We start from the raw sequence: 21796 nt of genomic DNA on the forward strand, positions 1-21796 counted from the left end.
TTACTACTACGTAATTACTGTTACTTATTACTAATACGTAATTACTGTTACTTATTACTACTACGCAATTACTGTTACTTATTACTAATACGTAATTTCTGTTACTTATTACTAATACGTAATTTCTGTTACTTATTACTAATACGTAATTACTGTTACTTATTACTAATACGTAATTTCTGTTACTTATTACTAATACGTAATTACTGTTACTTATTACTAATACGTAATTTCTGTTACTTATTACTAATACGTAATTTCTGTTACTTATTACTAATACGTAATTACTGTTACTTATTACTAATACGTAATTTCTGTTACTTATTACTAATACGTAATTTCTGTTACTTATTACTAATACGTAATTACTGTTACTTATTACTAATACGTAATTTCTGTTACTTATTACTAATACGTAATTACTGTTACTTATTACTAATACGTAATTACTGTTACTTATTACTAATACGTAATTTCTGTTACTTATTACTAATACGTAATTTCTGTTACTTATTACTAATACGTAATTACTGTTACTTATTACTAATACGTAATTTCTGTTACTTATTACTAATACGTAATTACTGTTACTTATTACTAATACGTAATTACTGTTACTTATTACTAATACGTAATTTCTGTTACTTATTACTAATACGTAATTACTGTTACTTATTACTAATACGTAATTTCTGTTACTTATTACTAATACGTAATTACTGTTACTTATTACTAATACGTAATTTCTGTTACTTATTACTAATACGTAATTACTGTTACTTATTACTAATACGTAATTACTGTTACTTATTACTAATACGTAATTTCTGTTACTTATTACTAATACGTAATTACTGTTACTTATTACTAATACGTAATTTCTGTTACTTATTACTAATACGTAATTACTGTTACTTATTACTAATACGTAATTACTGTTACTTATTACTAATACGTAATTTCTGTTACTTATTACTAATACGTAATTACTGTTACTTATTACTAATACGTAATTTCTGTTACTTATTATTACTACGTAATTACTGTTACTTATTACTACTACGTAATTACTGTCACTTATTACTAATACGTAATTACTGTTACTTATTACTACTGCGTAATTACTGTTACTTATTACTGCATACTTAATAAATATCAGGGGAATTCATGGCACCTGTTTTTAGCAACTATTTACTATATAAATTTAATTTATTTTGAGATCAATATTATATAAACTTTTTAAAAATTATTTTGAATTTTGAATTCAAATATATTTGAAAGATAATAAATCTTTTAAAATACATTTAAAATCAAATATATCAATTATTATATTTTTGTAATTAAATAAAACTTTGTGAAGTGAATTTGATCTTAAATTATGTCTGAACTGATATTAAACTTTATTTTAAATTTTTTTTATTAATTTAATGGATGATGACATCTGTTTAGATGTCATCATCAAACTAATTACTTAAAATGCGGGAAAATTATTTATTTATATTATTTAACTACTAATGTGTTAATGAATCAGGGAATCAGTGACCTGGGCAATTATATATTAGATTATGTAATTTTGATTTAAATGCTATTGTTGACTAAATAATATTACAATATTATTTAATACAATGATTTAATATTTTAAGATTATTTAATACAATTTAATACAATTATTTAATAACATTATAAATACAAATAGTCAGATCTTAAAGTTCATCATTTTTAACCCTGGATTATTAAAACATATTTTTGAAAGCCATATTATTTTCAATATTTCCTAAATTCTCTTTATTTTCCTCTATAGTGTTTTGGTGATTTTTTGAGTCTGAATAAGAAACATAATTTACCAAATCATAAATTTGTGATGCCATAGAAACTTTTTCATCTGCATCATCAAGAGCTTGTTTGTAACAATTATGGATATTTTCATATTCTTTTTCAATCTCTTCAGGCTTGCTTTTACGTGCATCTGTAAAAAACTTACGAACACGTGTATCCATGGTATCTATAGTATCTATAATTAAAAACAAAAAAATAACAATGTTACATTAAAAAATTTTTCATTAAAAATTAAAATTTATAAAAAGCAATATTTTACTCTGCACTTTCAAATCTAGCTCTCTCATTTCCGTAAAACGATCTCTTAGATCTTGCGGTAGCTGCTCTATTACTATTAAAAAAAAAAAATTGAATACAAATAATTTTAAATTAAAATGTTTAAATAAAATAAAATCTTGCTTATAAAATATCCATAGTTCATGAACTTCAATTTTAATTTTCGAAATTTTTATATAATTACAATTTTAATTTTCAAATTCAATTTTTTGAAACTTTTATATAATTTCAATTTCAATTTTTAAATTCAACTTTTTGAAAGTTTTATATAATCTCGCTTTGCAATTAAAGGAGAAGCTTTTATTTCCTCATTGATTATAACAACAAAATTCTATGAAAAAATATGCTTTCCATCAAAAACAAATTAAACTTTCTGAATGTTGATCTAAATTAGGCAATTAAAAATTCTGTAAGTGAAAACTTTTAAGAAAAAAAAATTATCAATTGCTAACAAAAAATATCATCATTTTTCTGGGGGTTCCAAAACTCAGTCTTATTCTTAGAGGTTTCACAAAACTGGCATAAAAACAGTTTTTTGTTTTGGAAGATCTTTATTAACATATCATGCCAAAATAAGTTTAAAACCTCCATTAACATTATCAATTTTATATTTACCATTTTTTGTAATAGCTTATTATATAACTTATTATTATATACTCTATAATAACTTATTATATTATAATAAGTTAATATAGAGATCAGTGAGTACTACCGGAAAATTTAGTTTTTTGTTTATTCATTATAAAATTAAATTAATGTTTAACTTATTTAAGTTGAGGAATAATTCCTAATCTAACACGATTTGCAATGGTAAAATTTTAATCACTAACAGTTATTGCTCAATTATATTTTTTTGACGGGACTAGGTTCATAATAAAAAAAGTATTTACTCAGGCAAATAAAAAGTTACTAATAACACTTATACCAATATAATTTAGTTATATAGTCAGGAGATCACGTACAATAATGTAAAGAAACAATTTAACAAATAATTATCTCGAATAATCTCAAAACTTGTCAACCATAAATTTTAAAATATTAAGCTAACCTTTTGAAAATAAAAAGTTACAATGTCACCCCGATATGAGTCCAATTCGCAAAAATGTAGAAAAAAATCAATTTTAAAAAGTATTTCAATATTTTTAATTCTTTTATAATTTAGCAAATATATTTACCCAATTACTGAAAAACTTGTTTTCAGAATTATCATGAATTTTGCGAGTTTTACAAGTTACATTTAGCGCTAAATAATTAAAAAATAAATTCAGAGTACATTTCAATAATTTTTTAATATTGATTGATTTTTACATTATTATACAACATTAACAACTTTTAATTTTGTTGAAACATTTATATATATATATATATATATATATATATATATATATATATATATATATATATATATATATATATATATATATATATATATATATATAATCCATTTGGAATATATATATGATGTGCTTCCTAAGCTTTCTAAATATATAACCTACTGGAAGTTCAAAGTAATCAGAAATTTGATAGCCATGCTCTAACAGCTTGTGTACACTATAGGTGGGATTATGTACCAGTTATATTTTTAACTATTGTTTTACAAGCAGTTAAACAATATTTTTTAAGGTGGTACCACTTCCAAATCAAGGAAGTACCCACCAAGCTTTCATTATATTTCTCACATAGCTTTCATTATATTCCTCAAATTAGCATTAACTTTTAAATCAACTCCTGAAACATCTTCAAAAATATCTGCATTTTTAAATGCTCTTCTGGCTGTGTTACCTGTTTTTGAGGAACCATAGCCATGCTTTGGCATATCAACAACAAGAGTGAGCTCACTTCTAAACCGATTCTGAATTTCATTTTTTTGCTCAATAAAAGAATTTCATTGATAACTAATATCTTTTAATTTTCATGATACTCAAACAATCTAATCTAACAATGTAAGGTAGATTTCCATTTAAGGAGATTTCTTAGGATTCATCTCGCTTGGTTTCGCAAAACAAAAACTGCACAACTGCAATGAATGAAAAGTCATGATAGCATTTTCTAGACTTTTCATCAAGCATAGTCAACAATTATTTCAATTTTTATGGTGCAATGCTTTTCATTACTGAAAAGATCTAGATCTAAAATATAGTCCTATAGACTATAGATTTCCAATTTGTTTTCTAAAATTATGTCTTATGCTGCAATGAATTCCTGTATTAAGATCAGCATCATCTTTGATAAATCTTTGATTGTATTATTTTTTATGAAGATGCCTCATCCATGTCACATTTCAAACTATTAATTTGAAATGTGACAATTTGAATGTTTCTGTAATATGCGAACCCAATGGATAACAGTCTACTTTTGATTTTAGGAATGTTTTTAACAAGGGATAAATGTCAACATTTTGCATCTGCAAGAGTTTATAATAATTTGATATTATAAATCACTAAAATAACAATGAATTTTAAGTCATAAAGTTTAATCTACAGACATCATTGTTAATTGGCAGATGTTTATCACTTTTGTTTGTTTTGTTTGTTCGATGTTTAGGAAACATTTTAATACTCATTCACAAATCTGATTTTTCAGGACTTGATTTTGCATGTGCAACAGTAGCTTCTGCTAACTCTTCAGTTGAATGGATTTTAGTTAATCTAAAAAGCAAAACCATTACTGAATAAAAATTTTCCATTATGATAGTGCAAATTTTCATTAATGTTATTCAACAGATTTTTTTTGTGTTGAAATTATTTGTTCATAGCTCCACACTTATACGGATTTACTTAGTATCATTTCTTAATTGAAATGATACTAGGGAAAATGTGAAGCAAACTTTTACAAATCAATGCCCTTCTAACCTTAAACTGTTACAAAACTGAGAATTTTTATCATTTTATCACTAGGAAGATTGCCATCAAAAGTTTAAGAGTTCTTTCAACCTTTAAACAAATTCAAGAGGGAATCTTGAATTTGGCTAAAGGTCAATCCTTCACAATGGCAAAAGAGCCTCACCTGCCTTACATATATTTTTATTACATAATTTTTTTCTGAGAGTTCTACATCAAAAAGTTCTTCATCAGCAATCTTTTTTTTTTTGCTTTAGCTTTTAAAACAGCAAATTCGCATGATTATTTTAAAACAGCGAATTCGCATGATTATTTTAAAACAGCGAATTCGCATGATTATTTTAACTTCTTTAACTATGTTTATAATCAAAGTCCTAAAGCAGTTGGCAAGTTTTGGAGTACCAACTTCTTTAACTATGTTTATTAGTTAAAGAAGTTGGTACTCCAACTTCTTTAACTAATAAACATAGTTAAAGAAGTTGGAGTACCAACTTCTTTAACTATGTTTATTAGTTAAAGAAGTTTAGTAATAGAAGTTTACAACTTCTATTACTATGTTATTCTAATCTTTTCATTTTTTATTAACCACTAAGTCTGTGTAATCTTATAATCTGTATAACTTGCAAACTTGTTGCAAACATGTTGCAAACAAACTCACAAACTTGAATATAAATATTTTCCCAAGATCCATTGATTCCAAAAATCCTTTAAAAATCCTTTAAAAATCCTTTATAGAAAATTTTCAGTTTAAAAAAAGTTAGTATAAAAAACTTAAAATTCATTTTCTAATGAAAAAAAAAGGTTTGAACCCTTTTTAGTGATTTAGACTCATAGTGAACCATAAAAAAAAAAAAAATTCTAAACCTATAATGGCAACCTAGTGAAGACTTGCCATCAGAAAGCTTTTTTTTTAAGTTTAAAATTAAAATTTTTGATATTACATAGCAATAACATTATTGTAAACAACCAATTTTTAAAACAATTTATGAGTTTAAAAATGGTTCAAACTATATGAGTCAAGATATTAATATTATTTTAAAAAATATTTTAAAAAATAATAGTACGTTGCCACAATTTTTATTCATATATATAAAATAGTAGATTGTTTCATCTAAACATTTGGTGCCAAAAATCTTTCTAAAGTATCTCTTAAGATTATTTATATTATATTGTTATATTACAGCAAAGCAACAACAAAAATTTTATAATGAGATCAATATTTCATGAAAAATAAAATGGCTCATCTTAGTTCCTGTCTATTCAGGAAACAATAGTTGAATTTGAAACAAATGCATAAATGGTAAAGCAAGCAAGAGCTCTGCATGAAGTTAAAGAAATACTCAATGAGAGTAAACAACAGACATAAAAAAACATAAAAAATTGATTTTGGAAGTTGTCAAGCTAATTGTCAACTTTTAAGAGGATTATAGTAACAGAGTTTGAAATTTAGGAAGTAATACAAGCAAAATACCCAAAAAGTTTTTTTGAGGGGTGATTTTGAACACATATAGGAGTCCATTTCAAGTAATTTTGAAATCTTACTACACTGTCCTTTTTCCAATTTAAGTTTTTTAATATACTTTAATAATTTTTGCCTCTGGTAAGTTTTGTTTCCTTCACAAAACAACAAAACTTTGTTGTACAAAAAGAAAAAGCATATTATTTTGTTTTATACAAATTTATGTTTTAATTAGTAGTTTATTCAAGAATTTTTTGATGAACAAAATCATTTCAATTTCTGTAAGTTCCTGCAAAAAGGCTCAAGAAATTGTAATGTTTAAAGTAACCTAACTTAACAAGAGCAGTTAGTATCATCTGTATAAAAACAGCTGAGAGAGAAATGACAGAGATCAAATGACAAGAATTTTACAAATAATCTAAAAAGATATTAATTTCAAAGATAACAAAAGGCAAAATGAAAAAAGACAAACAAAAACTGTGCCTTAGCTTTTCAATTTTCAATGAAAAATAAAAGGCTTTACTGTTGGGAAGAAGTAATCTTGAAATTTAGAAATTAGTTTTAAATATATTATTCAATACTTGCACTTTTTAAAATCCACATCAAATTTCTGACTTCCATTATACTAAAAATACACACTATTTTTTTTTACTAAAATTTTTTTAAAAATTCATTCTCATGTTACTTGTCATTCAATTAAGTCTCATTCTTTTACTGTGACTGTTCCTAAGTGCTTAAAAATTCTTATTCATCTACAGTCTTTTACAGGAAGACATGCGATCACACGTCATTATATGACCAGGTAAATCAAATTTTACTTTGACAATTTGATCGCAGCTATTTCAAAAAATATTTTTTAAATGCGCTGAATGAAAAATATTCTGAATTATACCTTAAGTGAAATAAATTACTTTTTAACAAACATTTTTATATTAGCAAAACGCTTTTAAATAAAGTAATAATTTACTGATAATGGTTTTTTTTTTTAATTATAATTGACAGTTGTATACAATTTTTTAAATTCATTTTCTATAAATTGTTTAAGTATGCATTTTTTATAATAAATGTTATTAAAAAATAAAAAAATTGTTTTGTTTTTATAAACAATGACGTTTTAAAAAAAAAGACACGTTTTAGAAAGCTGTTACAATTGAATAAGTTTGATCTTAAATTCTTTAAGATTATTGAAACACTTTTTAATGAAACAACAAAACATTTCTAATGAATTTTTATAATTAGAATTAATAAACTAGTTTTTTTTTTAATATATAATTATGTATTTTTTTAAATAAATGTTAATCTTTTGAAACATATTTAAAAAAAAAGTACAAATTTTAAAATAAAAGAATGAAATGGTTTTTTAATGCGTATATTAAATAAACTAAGCATTTTAGTTCGATGAGTTTTGTTTTAGTTGGGTTATATATATATATATATATATATATATATATATATATATATATATATATATATATATATATATATATATATATATATATATATATATATATATATATATATATATATATATATGTATATATATGTATATATATGTATATATATATATATATGTATATATATATATATATATAAATATATATATATATATATATATATGATTTTCTAGGCTGTGTGGTATGGTGTACCATCTTGTTGATATTGAAAGTTGCAGGATCTTCGGTAGAGTTTTGATTTTAACAGTTTTAAGCACCTTTTCAGGGTGTCTTTGTATGAAAACTGATTCATTGAGCCTTTTTATATCTTTATGGACCTAACCCCTTTATGGGAAATACATCCCTAAATGTCTACTGAGCCACCACCATCTTGAATATACTGTACACAAAAGCAAGTGCCATACTACGATTAAAATTTTGAAAACTATTTTTATGGCTGAATATAATTCGACTGCAATCTTTGATAGACCAGGTAGTCTCTACTGATACCATTTTCTACTTGCAATGCGGTCTGCAACTCTTAAAATTGCTTATCTTGGGAATGAAAGAACCAATTCTTCATTTTACAATATCTTTCAAATAGTCTCTCTGCTTACACTTTAGTCATTTTTCATATTGTTGAATTCCATTTGTAAGTTTCAGATTTAATAAGTTGGATTTTCTTGTTGTTTACAATCATGCTAGGCTCATCTTGATCAAATCATGCTTTTTCGATCGTCCAGACCTCAGTGGTTCAAACGGGGTACCTGTGTTTTTATAATTTTTAATTGCTGTGCACATGTATTTCTCTGATGCATTCGTTTTTTTTGCAATTTTTTAGTTATTTGATGTACATAATAGAATTATTTACTTTCTTGTTTTACTTGCTATTTTAAGTGGTTAAATACTTCATATATTGCAATTGCAAGATTATTAATAATTAAAACTTTTTTCTTTGCCAAGAATACATTACATTATCATTACAATATATGTGTTGGTGCCTAGGAGAAAGAGTCTAGCTCTGCTTTTAGAAACCACTTTCTATATGTATAGAAAAGATAAATGAATAAAGCCATAGCAGTCAAATATTATTTATTAGAAGATAAAATTTTCATAGTATTAACTTTTACTAATAAATCTTGAAAGGCAAACTGGTCCTGATAAGTAAAATTTAAATCTATTTCAGGGGCTATTCAAGGAAAATATGTTGGGCAGCAGTACCCCCGTGTCCATGCGTGTTGTAAGATTACATTGATGGAAACATTACCAAATAAAATCATTTTTCTGCACACAAAAAAAGCAATACTTGCCAATTAAACAAAATTAAAAAAAAAAGTCCTTAATTTTTGAATTTGGGTGGCGCACAAAATTTGCCATTCTAAAGTCATTATCTGTTTTCTTGCCTAATTTGTCACTGGTGTAACTAGCAGAATTAGATAATCTGAATATATAATTCATTCATATATAATTCTGCTGAAAGATTTTTATTTAACTTTAATGTGATTCTTTTATTTCTTCATACAGAACACTCATATTTTTTATCTCTACCTCCAAGTCTTCCTTTTCTCTTACCAAGCTTGTCTTTTACGAAAGCAATATCCTTTTCCTTATCTTTCATTTTTCTAATTTTATCTATCAATATATCCTCAAGCATAACACAAAGATGTTCTCCAATCCAAAATACTTTATTAATTAACTTTAAATCCACCAAATCTAGAAATCATAAGTTTGGACAGTATGCAGCAGTCAGACTGATCAACTAGACAATGAGTTAAAAAAACAACCTACTAAGAACATAATTTTTGCTTCACTATTTTTAGAGATAATATTGAATTACCTTGATAACTCAATATTTTCTAATACCTAAAAAAATTTTTATTGGGGGTATTTTATTAAATTTTTTGAATGTATAATCCAAAAAAAAAATTTAACAATAAATATATTTCAAGAAAACATATTACAAAATATTACAAACATATTATTTATAAAAAAAATTTATTTAAAAAAATGTCAAAAAATGTAGTTTAAAAATATTTTTATTTGTTAAATATTTATGGATGTTAGGATTTTTTGAAACAATTTTTATAAGTTAAAATTTTTTTTTTGAGAATAGAGCCCATTTTATTTCAAGCCTTCCCAGGAAATGCATGCTGTTTTTTGTCTTGTATGTCCACAGATAAGTATTTGAATTTAGACAACTTGGTCATGCCAATTCCAAGTTTCATTAAATTTAAATTTCAAATCTAACAAAATAGGAAACTAAAATCAATTTAAATAGAGAAAAAATTTTAAAATTATTAACTTAAATAATTTGTGTACTGTTTTTATTTTTGCTTCTTTAGTGTGGGTGTTATTTTCAGCAACCAAATTAGATAAGGCAAAGCAAGAAAAAAACAGTTTTAACTAAAAAACAGTCAACATTAAAAAGAATGATTTCCCTATATATATATATTTTTCAAAGAATACATAAATTGCTATCTGTTTGTAAAATACATTTTTACAATTTTAATGTATTAAGTATATATTTTCCCTACATAAAAACATCTATGCAACAGGGTTGCCAGAATGGCCACTTCATGGTCAAATCCATATATCTGGCCACCGAAAAAAATAATTGACTAATCTGCAAGTTAGCTTTGTTTGGATTTTTTATTCCATCATTATTTTATTTCTTAATTGGCTTAATAATATAATTATTTTATAAGGTGCAAATAATGTTCATTTCAAACATTTACATTGTTACTGCTATTAATACAGATATAAATTATAAAGATAATAATAATATTTATAATTTTAAATGACATTTAAAAAAATATGTATTTAATTAAAAACTATTTTTATAGATTTAATTTTTTGTAAAAAAATATATAATAATTATTGTTTAATAATAAATAATTTATAATTTACTATTAAAGAATGCATAAAAAAATTTGTTTAACTACTTGTTTTTGTCGTAGATATGAAAATAAAATTCATTTTATATTTGTAACTACGACAGTTTTTACAGTATGTTGACATGATCTAAAAAATTTTTAATGATTAAAAAATTATTGGTCCAATTTTATCTGATTGTCTTATTTAAGCCAATAAGATTTACATTTAAAAAATAAACCAATGCAATCACAGAGAATTTGGCTACATTTGGTCATTTGTGGCCATTTCTGGATACTATAATATATATTTCTGGCTACTGCATATGGCAAAAAATCTGGCAATCCTGCTATGTACTGCATGCATATACTTTTATATATAACTTCTTTTAATTATATAATTATACTTATTTGTAATTAAGTATATGCACTTTTAGCTTATTTGGATAAGGCATTTACTTCATGGAATATCCATGGTTCCAATCCCCTCCTATGTCAATTTTTTTAAATTATTTTTCTTTTAAATACCGCTGGTCATATATTTGCTTTGTAAACATTTATCTTTTCTTTTTTGTATATAAAAAATCTTTTTGTTGTATATTATTGAATGATACACATCACTTCACATTTAGATTTCTTATACCATTTAAGCCTTACAGTGTATTTTCTTGGTAAGGCACACACGCTTATATACATAGCTTTTAAGCTTCAGGTAGGCCATGCCGTCTACACATTTTTCACTTTGCTTTAATTGTTTTAAATTATCTTTCTATTCCTGAATATTTTTTATTCCCAATCATTTAACATTTCGTAACTTTGGATACCTGTTGTTTTTTAACATTTGGCTCTGTGCGTTTAGTTCTACCTGCCCCCTCCCTTTTGGTCTACTATGTTATTGGTGAACAATTGTTAATAATAAAAATTATAAATTGTTATGCAATTATTAATAATAATTGTTAATAATTGTTTATATATATTTCACCAATAACATAGTAGACCAAAAGGAAGAGGCGGATAGAAAAACCAAAACAACTTAGGAAGACGTGGAATTCGCAAAAAAAACCTAATCCAAATAAGCTAAACTTACCTTTACTTATCATCAAATAAATATAATAATATAATAAAAAAAGTTATACATAAAATATACGCAAAAAAAATTGTTCTTTTTAATGTCAACTTAAAACTGTTTTTATTTGTTTTGTTTGCCTTTCTAATTTTGTTGCTGAAAATAACAAACAACCTAAAGAAGCAAAAATATAAACAGTACATAAATTATTAAATTAATATATATATATATATATATATATATATATATATATTTTTAATTAAGTTTATTTAAATTTCCTATTTTGTTAGTTTTGCTTTCTTTGTTTTTGAAACTTAGTTTATTTTGCAATGCTTAATATAAAAAAATTTGCAAACGGCCATGACCAAGTTGTCTAAAATAAAATACTTATGCATGGACATATAAGATGAAAAACCGCACACGTTTCCTGGGAAGGCTTGTATTTGATTAAATTAATATATTTAACAAAGCATATTATTTAAAAATAGAAGTAAATTAGAGAGGCTGTCTAAAAATTATAAGAAATTTTAATGATTTTGTGTGATGCAAAAAAAAATCGGACAGTTAGGATATCAATACGACATAATTTCATAGTTACATAGATAAAACAGTGTAAGACTAATATTCTGAAAAATCAATCATATATATTCTGAAAATAAATTTTCACGGCTATTTACAAATAGTATTGAAATACTAATCATAAGTAAATACCTTCAAAAAATAGTTTATTTATATACAATTATTCTTAGTAATAATAATAATAATAATATTAATAATAGTAATAACAATAATAATATTAATAATAATAAAGTAATTATAATAATTTAAATAAATCAGTATAACTTTCCATACATCAATTGTTTTTACATACAAAGTTAGAGTTACAAACAGTAATAAATTGACAAAGCGTAACAACTAACGATGACATAAAAATGACTATTGCTAAAAAAATTATAAAGATTTAGTAAATATATTAATATAATCATAGTTGTTTTAATATAATAATCAAAATATTTGCAAATATAACCAAATAAATAAATACAATATAAGCAGAAAAACACTGACAAAATCCAAACAAAACAAAAGTTACAACAAACATTACAAACAAAACAAAAAATTACCTTTAGCAAAAAAAAAAAAAAACCAAAAAAAAAACTAAGGATTAAAAAAGATAATAATAATACTCGGTAGAATAAAACATATATAATAAATGGCTGAAATGAAAATAAAAACAAATTATATATAACTGTATAAAAATTTATATATAACTAAAAATAAATATTAAGTAAAAAATAAACGACTAACAAAAAATAATAAGTAAAACTATATACACTAAAAAACTGAAGAAAAATAAATAAATAATAAAATAAATAATCCTAAGAAATATATGAAAGAAAACTAAAGAAATATATGAAAAAATAATAAAAATCTTGATTTGCAGATCAAGGTTCCGATGTTTAAATGTTTTTTTTTCTTTCTTTGCCATTCTTTTTATATATTTCATTCATTAAAGTTTTTTTTTTTCGCTTCTATTTTCATTACTTTTTTACTTAACTTCTTTCAGATATTTCTTTTTCTTTTCTTCTTTTAAAACATTTATTTATTCTACTTTTTTGTTGATTTTATTTTTTGTTTAATTTATAAATGTTTTCTTTTTCCTTTTTCTTTTTTCCTTTCAAAAAGTTCATCCACCATTTGCGATGTCATTGCAAAGAGAAAATCTTTTGACTAACTACCTAAACTGGAAATTGCCTCACTAGACCTACTTTTTTAGAGTCTGGATCTACTGAATTGAAAAATTGCCCCCACCCCTCCTTCTCCTTCTTTCCTGGATGGTCTGGATCCATCAATCCAAAAAAACCCTAAAAAATCACCCTCTCCCCACCATACTAGATGGACTGGATTCGCCCCTGATGATGATGCAACTACATACTCCCATTTTGACAAAATCATCACTTTTTAATCATTGGTTAATAAAATTTGATAATGAAAAATCCAAACAAAACTCAGTTATTTACTGATAATAATAATAATATTGTTGAAATTCCTGTATTGATGATTGGCAAGACTCATATTGAGTCATCACCTTTATGTTTTTTCTGATATTTTTTTCTTTAATACTGACCTTTTATGGAAATCTTATACACAATCTATTGCAAAGTTAGCATCTACTATGCCTCTTTTAATTATGCTTTTTAGGCCTCTCTTTATTGTACTCACCATTTTCTCACTCCTGATTCCTGGGCAGTTTTAATGAGGCCCTCTCATTTTTAGACAGGGTCTAAAAACACATCGTAAAGGTTGTTGGACCACCTTTAGCTGCTAAGCTTGAGTATCTGTCCTTTAGTCATAAGATTGCATCTCTTTCACTTTTTTACAAATACAACCATAGTCGCTGATTAAATGATATACCATCACTTATCCCATCAACTAAAACTCAATTTTGGGTGGCTCATCATTCATCTAATTTCCAACTTTTTATTGTAACTTTTCTTTTATGTTCAAAAAACTTTTTCAATTTTTTTTTTTACCTCAAATATCTGTACTTTGGAATTCTCTACCATCTTTATGTTTTCCTGACACATACAATTTACAGTTTTGTGTCTTTTTTGCTGACACATACAATTTACAGTTTTGTGTCTTTCGTGCTGACACATACAATTTACAGTTTTTAAGTCTTGTGTCTTTCTTGCTTTTTAATTCTCTGCTTTGTATTTTAAAATGTGCTATTTTATAGCTGTTACAGATGTGTAAAACTGTTACACATCTGCAACAGCCAGGTACCAATTTTTATAACTATTTTTAAGTAGAATGTAAATCTATAAATGGTGAATTTCTGAAAAAATACTTAATACACCCATAACTTCTGAACACAGTGAATTGGACATATTTTAGAATTTTACTAGTCTCAGTCTATATACACTCTTGTATTATTAAAAAAACTATTTATTTAAGATCAAATTTTAAGAAAGAAATTAAAATTTGTTGAACAATTACATATGAAAACAACCCATATTGTACGTATGTGTATCAGTCAATTTACAAATACAACTTTATAATCAAAATATTCAACTATTTAAGCACAGCGTGCTTGGCGTATGTGTTGTTAGATGTATTTTGTGGTGTTATTTGTTAAATTTTCATATAAACATAGATATTTTTAAAAAGGTAGATTAGTTTAACTTCATTTCTGTAGTTATCACTACTAATAATGAACTTTACCTGAGAAATTTTAATTTTAAATCTAATCAACATTGTTAACATAGATTATTCTGGTCATATTTAAAATATCCGGAAAAATTTTTCCTAATAATATTCGGAGAAATATTTTAAAAACATTTCCGGAAAAATCCGAGAATGAAAACACTTTTTATATATTTAAGAATATCTCATGTGCTTGAAAAGAAAATTTTTGGCAGCCATTCTTACATAAAAAAGAAAAACATTTTAATACTTGCTTCAATAGAGTTGATTAATTAAATTAAACTAGATTATTAAATTAAACTAGATTTTTTTTTTTTTTTTGTAATTCACCTCCCTAAGGCCAAGAAGGCCACTACAGATAAGGAGGCTATTTGTGGTTATACCCCTTTCCCAACTCTATAACTCCGAAACACGAACTTTGACGAACAAGGCCGCTGCGTGGAGAAAAAAGTTGAGTGCGGTACTATCAGGGACATAGTGGGAATCGAACTCGGAACCTCTCACAAATCGAACTCAGAACCTCTCGCTTATGAAGCGAGTGCTCTACCACTACATCATTAGGGCAACTATACATATATAACATATATAACTGTTTATAAAATATATTATAACTAGGGTTACCAGATGTCCTCTTCTGAAGGAGCGCGCACTAAAATATCTTTTTGCTCCTAGCTGTCAATTACATTTTAGTTCTTAATTTATTTGTTTGCCCTCGTGATTAAATTCAAGTATGATTGACTGACAAGTAGTTTAGCAAACTCTCCTATGGAAAAAGAGGATGTATGGAAACCCTATGTTAACCGAATAAAAATAACAATATGTAATCTCAATAAGTAAATGCTTTAAAAGCCTAACTTATATTTGATTTATTTTAAAAACAAAATTAATATTAGAGCTATAGATATAAGATAAGTAAATTTAAAAAATATGATACAAGTTTTACTGATAAAATCTTATAACCAAAATAACAATTTTTATTTTTTATTTGGATTTAGTAAGAAAATAGTGCAAATATTCACGGTAAATGGAAACAAAATATTGTAATGGAAATAAAAATAAAACAAAGTAGAAAAGCAGTATTCTTCGCTTAATTACAATTTTTATTTTGTCAAAAGTCTCCAGTTGAACTAAAACACAAACATTTTTTCAAGGAGAAAACCCTAACCTAATAGTGAAACTGTTTGAAAATTGTTTTAAAAACTCTACGGTAAGTACATTTATTATTCAAACCAAATATTTTACAATGAAAAATAATAAGTTTATATTAACCTCTCAACGGGAAGTATAATGGCAAAACAATAAATACTTTTTGTTAATACCTCAATAAATAAATTGATTTACATACATTTTCTAATAGTCTGGATAAATAAAAAAAAGCAATTGCTTTTACTCAGCATTTTTCGAGCAATTGCTCAGCTTTACATAAATAATATTTTTAGGGATTTTACTAAAATTTTTATTCACATAAAGCTGAGCAATTACTCCAATTTGTCTCAGTACTTGGGAATCCCTGTAAAAATAAATAAATGTGTACAAATAAGAAAAAATTATTTGTACAAATAATGCCTCACCTAAGTAATACATAGCATAAAGTAATTGATGAATGATACTTTTACCAGTCTTTCACAGGATCACAGGAAGACGTGCGAAACCACGTCTTTATATGACCAGGCAAATTACATTTTGCTTTGACAATTTGACCTCAGCTATTTCAAAAAACATTCATTCAATATTCTGAATTATACCTTAAGTGAAATAAATTACATCAAAACTTTAAAAAAAAATTTTTATATTAGCTAAACGCTTTTAAATAAAAAACAATTTACTGATAATGGTTTTTTTTAAAAGTATAATTGACAGTTGTATATATTTTTTCAATTTATAATATATAAATTGTTAAGTATGCATTTTTTATAATAAACGTTATTAAAAAATAAAAACTTGTTTTGTTTTTATAAACGATGACATTCTATGACAACAAAAGTCTCTTTAACCAATTTTAATATAAGAATAATTAAAGTTAATACATTTGAAAAGATAATTAAAATTTTGTTGAAAAAAAAAAAGACTAATGTTTTAAAAAGCCGTTACAACTAAATAAGTTTAGTTCTATAGATTGTTGCATTTGGGAAGCACGGAAGGAAAAAATGATTCTTACGCCAACAAATACGTCATTTTTAATTACTTTTTACTTTCGTCCAACATAAGCCTGTTGGACGAAAGTCAAAACCATTAATTTAATTACAAATTAATCGTTTTTTAAAAAAACCGCAAAAACGCTTTAATTAAATTTAATTTAATTGACCAGAATGTTTTTAAAAACATTCTGAATGTTTTTAACAATATAAACGATATTTTTATTTTTATTTTTTTGATAAAATGTTTTTATTTTAATTTTTTTTACTGTAAATCATGCGCGGAGTGTTGCTACATCGACTATCTTATAGCCTGACTCACAACAAAGTGCTGCTACATCGACTGACAAATAGCCTGACTCGCAACGGAGTGCTGCTATATCGACTGACAAATAGCCTGACTCGCAACGGAGTGCTGCTACATCTACTATCTTTTGGCCTGACTCGCAAGGGAATGCTGCTATATCGACTGAGGGTTTGGTTGGGGCAGGCAGTCGATCAATTAATAAAAAAAAATTCCGGTCTTGCATTTTAATTTTTACTTTTTGTCAAGAAAATATGGAAAAAAATTTCTGACAACATATAAGAGTTCTATATGAATATATATATATATATACATATATATATATATATATATATATATATATATATATATATATATATATATATATATATATATATATATATATATATAATAATTAAAAAAGTAAGATGAAAAAAAAAATCTTTTTTACGGTACTTAAAGTTTCATGCCGTTTGCGGCACTCATCAGCCATATATTTAAATCAAGAAAAAACCGTTCAAAAATACAATTAAAAAACCGTTACAAAATTAAAAAAAAACAATGGAATGAGTTCTGACGTCAAATAATAATAATAGTAATAATAATGACAATAATAATAATAAAAATAATAATATGGAAAAACATCTTTTTTAATCACCAGTGTCATATTGGGACAGAAGGAATCTGATTATTTTTCCATATGTAACCCATGTGGGGATTATTATTTTGTCCCATGTGGGTTTCATATGGTAAATCCCACATGGATATGGTGAATCCCACATGAAACAGATTCCTTCTGTCCCAATATGACACTGGCGATTAAAAAAGATGTTTTTCCATATTATTATTTTTATTTTTATTATTATTATTGTCATTATTATTACTATTATTATTATTTGACGTCAGAACTCATTCCATTGTTTTTTTTAATTTTGTAACAGTTTTTTAATTGTATTTTTGAACGGTTTTTTCTTGATTTAAATATATGGCTGATGAGTGCCGCAAACGACATGAAACTTTAAGTACCGTAAAAAAGTTGTTTTTTTTCATCTTACTTTTTTAATTATTTATTGATCTATTTTGTGATTATTTCACTTTATATTGATCACTCTCAAATCGAAAAAATTGATTATTATTACATAATCAAAACAACAATATATATATATATATATATATATATATATATATATATATATATATATATATATATATATATATATATATATATATATATATATATATATATATATATATATATTGTGTTTTAGCTTTAGTTAAGTATTTTTTTTCTTTTCTCTTCCATTTTTTTTTCTTTTTTAAAGATTTTTTTAGATGAATTTAAGTAAGTATTTGTAGCGCATTTTTAAATTTTGAAAATATGTCAAAAGCCGTGGTCAAATTGTCAAAACAAATTATTTTGTGTGTGTTCATATAATTGCATGCAATCACGCATCTTCCTGTGAAAGATTGTTTACTTTTTTGATTATTTGATGACAAAAAAAATAATTTTAAGTTCTATTTCCAGAAAACTATTTGGATATCTGAAAAAAACAAAAATTTATAGAAATATCGGGACTTCCAGAAACATCTGGAAAACGATAATCCCTGTGTTAATCAGATATAAAATTGATATCAAAGGTGTGTTGGGATTTTTTTAAATCTACTGGCCCTGATTTACAAACATACTTTCTATATTTGTGCCAAATTTCATTGAAAAAGATTATGTAGCAGAGACCTAATTTTTTGAAGCAGAATATGTACCTTAGTTAAAATATTGTAAATAAAGGAAAATATTGTGGAAATAACAACAAAGTTTTATAATCAAACTACTGTTAGCTGAACATGACATTTAAAAATTGGTTGCAGTTTTATTAAGCAATCCTTGTAATCAATTTTAGTTACTTAAATATCCATAACTTCTGTAGAATTCAGGGGTGCACCCCATGGTTATGCGGTAAATTTCTTCTTCTTTTTTTTATTAATAAAAAAAAATTAATTTAACTTTGTCAAACAAAATCAACATAATAAAAAACATTCATAAGATGCATGTGAAAAAATATTATTAGAATGCATTTAATGATGAACAGGCAAAAGAAAGTCTTAGGGATCAACCATAAATTATGCAATGCTAAACTTATCTTTAAAAAGTAAATAATCTTAAGTTCTTTTATGCAGTGAATTTTATTAAACTTAATGAGCTATTTTGATTTTTTTATTAAACTTAAAGCTCTGTGAGGGAAAACTTCTGATCTTTTTTTTTGTTGTTGTTCATTAGTGAAATTTAGAGCTGCATAATTTATGAACGATCCCTTAGTATAATGAATTACAATAACAACATGTTTTAAACATTCAACTTAATTTTCAACTTTTTATTTTTTTTTTTATATTTTTTTTTTAGGTGCCCCAAGAAGTCCTAACGGTCTTGTCACAGAGCACCGCGGAAATGCATTTAACCAAGAAGTTCACGCCTCCTTCCTTACCGTGACGCGAAAATATGTCCGAGCTCGTTTCGAACCTGGATCTCCTGCTTATAAAGCAAGCGTTCTAACTACTGCGCCACGGCCGCACAACTAATTTTAATTGAAGATTGAGAGAGAATAATAGAGTATTTTTCTTTTTATAAATCATATCTTTGCGATTATGGTTCTCAACTTTTTTTTCTCCGCCTAATGAAAACTTTGTTAGATATCATTAAAATGCCGTAGTGGTGTAGTGGTAGAGCGCTTGCTTCATAAGCGAGAGGTTCTGAGCTTGATTCTCACCATGTCCCTGGTAGTACCGCGCTCAACTTGTTTCTCCACGCAGCAACCCTGTTCATCAAGGTTTGTGTTTCAGAGTTATAGAGTTGGAAGAGGGTTATAACTACAAGTAGCCTCCTCCTCTGTAGTGGCCTTCTTAGCCTTGGGGAGGTAAATTACAAAAATAAATAAACAATAAATATCAACTTTGTTAGATATACAAAGTACCAAACATCTAACTTTTATGAAACTTTCTATATATATATTAAAAAAGGGACACGGAATCTAATGAAATGTGGACTTGTTTAACATTTATACATAATTTTCTAGTTCTCAGTGTTTAAAAACTTCAAGGTTAATTTACATAGAAAAAGCAGTGTTTTTTGAAAGATTTCATGTGGAAATGGCAATTATAGCCTTTCCTCAATTTAAAACAAGTATTTATGTTTCCTTGAAGACTTGGTACTTAAGATTTGTATATAGAAATTATGATATAATACTTTTTTCCATTAGCGTATCGTTTGTTTAGATTTTAACGCTAGATTTTTGGTGTTTTTTAATTTTATCTTGGTGCCATTATACAGCAAATTCTCTAAACTTAAAGACGAGGCATTTTGTCAAAAAATTATCAGTTTTTCCAGCACAAAATATTCAATAACTTTGGATCCACTTAACTTCTAAAGTTAAAAGACCTCTTTATTTTTAAAGTTTTTTTTTCACCTCTATACAACCATGTTATTCATATATAAAAATGACAGAAAAAAATCCTGTAGAATGGCTACTATTGGGTGCTTTATAGCTAATTTTAAGTACTGTTTGTATTGATAATAAATATGATGTCAAAAATGTTTAAAAACTTGCTAAAGTTGATTTTATCATTAGCCACAAAAACTTTTTTTTTTTTTTAACAACATTAAATTAAATTAATATACATTACATTTTATTCTTAAAAGCTAATAAAACTTACATTCAATAAAATCTTCGAGATATAACATTGCAAATTAAAAACCTTTACACTTTCTATCTTATTGCTAACATTATTTCGATTAAATTATAAATAATAATTTAACAATTTAACATGGTAAACAAATGACAATTTTTGCGTTATTGTGATTCTGACTGAGTTGTAACAACGTCAACTTTAAAACCCCAGTGTTCCGAAAAAATCCGTTCACTATAAGAATTCAAGGCCATCTATAAAGTTGTAAAGTTAGCCTTGTAGTCAGTGCCGGTTTTAGCACTACCAGCCCCCTGGGCGAGATTTCTACGGCGCCCCTAGCTCAATTTAACCCCATTCAAAAAAAGGCAAAGGGTAAAATAACCAATTAGTTTCGCCCCTCTATATTCGGCGTCCTGGGCCATCGCCCAACCAGGCCCTACCCTAACGCCGCCACTGCTTGTAGTAATACTAAATGATTCAGTTAGTATTCTTTAGAAAAGATATTCAAACTTTTGGCGAAATTACATCCCCTGTCAAAATTATTTACTGGTAGTAAAGTAATCCGGATTTATGTAATATAATGTAATATTGAAAATTAAAATTCCTCTAAAAGAAGTGTTTCGCTATTCTACTTAAAAAACTGTATTTTGACTCTGTGAGTTATTTTCATTGAATTCCAACTAGTCACAATTTAATATTTAGGCTAAAAATGCATT

The 21796-nt window shown here is 25.5% G+C and overlaps 1 protein-coding gene across 1 annotated transcript in view; it reads right to left on the reverse strand.

The window, feature by feature from the left end:
* Positions 1–21336, reverse strand: part of LOC100215100 (inhibitor of growth protein 3) — a 49840-nt gene extending 28504 nt beyond the window's left edge. Inside the window, exons 1-3 of the mRNA XM_065818458.1 lie at positions 21108–21336; positions 2096–2167; positions 1845–2011 (exon numbers count right to left, since the gene is read on the reverse strand). Coding sequence (XP_065674530.1) covers positions 1845–2011; positions 2096–2167; positions 21108–21135 — 267 coding nt within the window. The 5' untranslated portion in view covers positions 21136–21336. The remainder of the gene's footprint in view (positions 1–1844; positions 2012–2095; positions 2168–21107) is intronic.
* Positions 21337–21796: the final 460 nt, after the last annotated feature.

This window comes from Hydra vulgaris, chromosome 14 (genome assembly GCF_038396675.1).
Source record: "Hydra vulgaris chromosome 14, alternate assembly HydraT2T_AEP".
Classification (NCBI taxonomy): domain Eukaryota; kingdom Metazoa; phylum Cnidaria; class Hydrozoa; order Anthoathecata; family Hydridae; genus Hydra; species Hydra vulgaris.